Source organism: Cherax quadricarinatus, chromosome 89 (assembly GCF_038502225.1).
Source record: "Cherax quadricarinatus isolate ZL_2023a chromosome 89, ASM3850222v1, whole genome shotgun sequence".
Taxonomy (NCBI): domain Eukaryota; kingdom Metazoa; phylum Arthropoda; class Malacostraca; order Decapoda; family Parastacidae; genus Cherax; species Cherax quadricarinatus.
This window is the reverse complement of record NC_091380.1, coordinates 1620845-1624332: the sequence shown is the minus strand read 5'-3', so window position 1 is coordinate 1624332 and position 3488 is coordinate 1620845. Positions and strand designations below refer to the sequence as shown.

The 3488-nt window shown below is 41.6% G+C and overlaps 1 protein-coding gene across 1 annotated transcript in view; it reads left to right on the top strand.

Moving 5' to 3' along the window:
• The first annotated feature begins 1630 nt into the window (after window positions 1–1630).
• The window catches only part of LOC128697152 (sodium/potassium/calcium exchanger 1), a 23944-nt gene continuing 22086 nt past the window's right edge, over window positions 1631–3488 (top strand). Inside the window, exon 1 of the mRNA XM_070104067.1 lies at window positions 1631–1698. Within this exon, the coding sequence (XP_069960168.1) occupies window positions 1684–1698 (15 nt within the window). The 5' untranslated portion in view covers window positions 1631–1683. The remainder of the gene's footprint in view (window positions 1699–3488) is intronic.

Sequence of the window (3488 nt, the reverse complement as noted above, 5' to 3'; positions counted from 1 at the left end):
CTCAGTGTATACAGTGTCTCTCAGTGTATAGTGTCTCTCAGTGTATACAGTGTCTCTGTGTATAGTGTCTCTCAGTGTATACAGTGTCTCTCAGTGTATAGTGTCTCTCAGTGTATACAGTGTCTCTCAGTGTATAGTGTCTCAGTGTATACAGTGTGTCTCAGTGTATACAGTGTCTCTCAGTGTATAGTGTCTCTCAGTGTATACAGTGTCTCTCAGTGTATAGTGTCTCTCAGTGTATAGTGTCTCTCAGTGTATACAGTGTTTCTGTGTATAGTGTCTCTCAGTGTATACAGTGTCTCTGTGTATAGTGTCTCTCAGTGTATACAGTGTCTCTGTGTATAGTGTCTCTCAGTGTATACAGTGTCTCTCAGTGTATAGTGTCTCTCAGTGTATACAGTGTCTCTCAGTGTATAGTGTCTCAGTGTATACAGTGCCTCTCAGTGTACAGTGTCTCTCAGTGTATACAGTGTCTCTCAGTGTATAGTGTCTCTCAGTGTATATAGTGTCTCTCAGTGGCCCGGTGGCCTGGTGGCTAAAGCTTCCGCTTCACACACGGAGGGCCCGGGTTCGATTCCCGGCGGGTGGAAACATTTCGACACGTTTCCTTACACCTGTTGTCCTGTTCACCTAGCAGCAAATAGGTACCTGGGTGTTAGTCGACTGGTGTGGGTGGCATCCTGGGGGACAAGATTAAGGACCCCAATGGAAATAAGTTAGACAGTCCTCGATGACGCACTGACTTTCTTGGGTTATCCTGGGTGGCTAACCCTCCGGGGTTAAAAATCCGAACGAAATCTTATCTTATCTTATACAGTGTCTCTCAGTGTATACAGTGTCTCTCAGTGTATATAGTGTCTCTCAGTGTATACAGTGTCTCTCAGTGCATATAGTGTCTCTCAGTGTATAGTGCCTCTCAGTGTATATAGTGTCTCTCAGTGTATACAGTGTCTCTCAGTGTTTATAGTGTCTCTCAGTGTATACAGTGTCTCTCAGTGTATACAGTGTCTCTCAGTGCATATAGTGTCTCTCAGTGTATAGTGCCTCTCAGTGTATATAGTGTCTCTCAGTGTATACAGTGTCTCTCAGTGCATTTAGTGTTTCTCAGTGTATACAGTGTCTCTCAGTGTTTATAGTGTCTCTCAGTGTATACAGTGTCTCTCAGTGTATACAGTGTCTCTCAGTGCATTTAGTGTTTCTCAGTGTATAGTGTCTCTCAGTGTTTATAGTGTCTCTCAGTATATACAGTGTCTCTCAGTGTATACGGTGTCTCTCAGTGCATTTAGTGTTTCTCAGTGTATACAGTGTCTCTCAGTGTATACAGTGTCTCTCAGTGTATACAGTGTCTCTCAGTGTATACAGTGTCTCTCAGTGTATACATAGTGTCTCTCAGTGTATACTGAGTGTTTGTCTCCCGGTACATACACTATTTTAGGTATTAAAGTATTCTTGACGGATGGTGTAAAGGTGACATGCAGCATTAATGACCCTCGTGTAGTAGATAGACTTCAAACCCAAGTAACCAACTTAGAAGTGGGCAGGAAGAGGCTCGGGGGAGGTGAGGGAAAGCCCGGGGGAGGGAGGCGGTGCTGTGGCTGCAGGTATATAAGGCCGCGACTCTTGACAGCAAAGGTCAGTTCGACGTTGGTCCGAGTGGTGTGAACCAGCGGACTTCAAATCATCATGGGTACTCAGTGGGTAAGTCAGCCCCCATGATGAACATGATGAACATCGCAGTGGTACAATTCTTCAAACGTGTGTGTGTGTATGTGCATGTTTGTACTTCTCAGTCACAGTACACAGTGTTGGCAGTGTGTCGATGGCCCTTTGCACTTAAAACAAGACGAAGGTAATCCTGGTACAGTGAACTCAGAATATTGCCATAGTGTCCAAGGAGTACTGGGAGTCGAACCGGTGTCACCACGGTTGTGAATCCACAACTACACCAACTAAGCCACAGTGTGTGTGTGAAAAATCTTTGTGTGGTTAGACCCAACTGCTAGCTTAGTTGGTGCTGGGGTTACCCAACAAGGACACCAGTTCGATCCCCAGTACTCCTCTCAGTGTATATATATATATATATATATATATATATATATATATATATATATATATATATATATATATATATATATATATATATATATATATATATATATTACACCTTTTGGTATATATATTCTGTCTAAATCATCCATGGAAAAACACGTCTTGAACTTGTTCTAAGGAAATCGTGAGATTTTTATAACAATTATTTCTATGGATTATTGCATATGAATTATTTATTAAAGTGAATCAGCCGAACATAGCCACTCTGAAAAGACTTAAAATAATTAAACAGAAGAAAGTCTAACAACCAACTTTCTCACCAGTTATCAAGGAGGTTAACAAATCTTAATGACGTGTTCCAAGAACCATGGTAGTTTAATTTGCAGTAATTTATAATGGTCTCTCTATTTCTCTCTCTCTCTCTCATCGCAAGCGTAATAAGGTAACAGTAAAACTTAGGTTCAAAAAAATCCCCAAAATACCTCTGTAATTTACGGTAACAACAACAAAAGAAACGGTTGGTTGCTTATAACAACGAATGGCATGCTTTGACCCCGTGGGTATGTGTGGTGACCCCGTGGGCATGTGTGGTGACCCCGTGGGCATGTGTGGCGAGAAACCTACCACGGGACATGTGATCTCTTATTCCACACATAAACACACACACACGTGTTTACCTAGAATATATATTTTCAGAGTTGCGTACTGCTCAATGTATATACACGAAGAAGTGTGTATACCTCAGTGTATATATACCGAGAGGTGTGTATCTCAGTTTATATACACCCTGATGTATGTCTCTCAATTTCTGTACCTACAGATGTGTATCTCTCAACGTACATGCACCCCGAGGTATATACCTCTCAGTATATATCCTTCGAGAGCATATTTTAATCCGTCTTAGGAATACAAGTATCCTTGATGTCAGTGTATATATGACAGGCAGCCTTAATGACCCTCATGTAGTAGATAGTATACAAACCTTAAGAGACGTCACATGACTTGAAGAATTTGAGGAGGAAGCTATGACAATGACACACACATGAAGTCTCTCTCTCACTCACTCTCTCACTCTCTCACTCACTCTCTCACTCTCTCACTCACTCTCTCACTCACTCACTCTCTCACTCTCTCACTCACTCACTCACTCACCATTAAAATACTATTTCCTGGTTATTGAACAAGACCTGCCAGAATTGTTCACACTTGACTTGATATACTGAGCTCCGCCCCACACGGAGAGAGAAAGAGAGAAAGAAGAGAAGGGAGAGAAGACAGGAAAAAAAGAGAAGAGTATATAAAAACAAGAGAGAAAGCTTGAATACGAAATCTTTGTCACAGCCAATGAAAACGTGTTGTTTTAAACGCCTTAAATACTTCCCTATCTAGACAGTATAACAAATCACACATTTAAGTCAGAAGAAGGTCCCGGACCACTT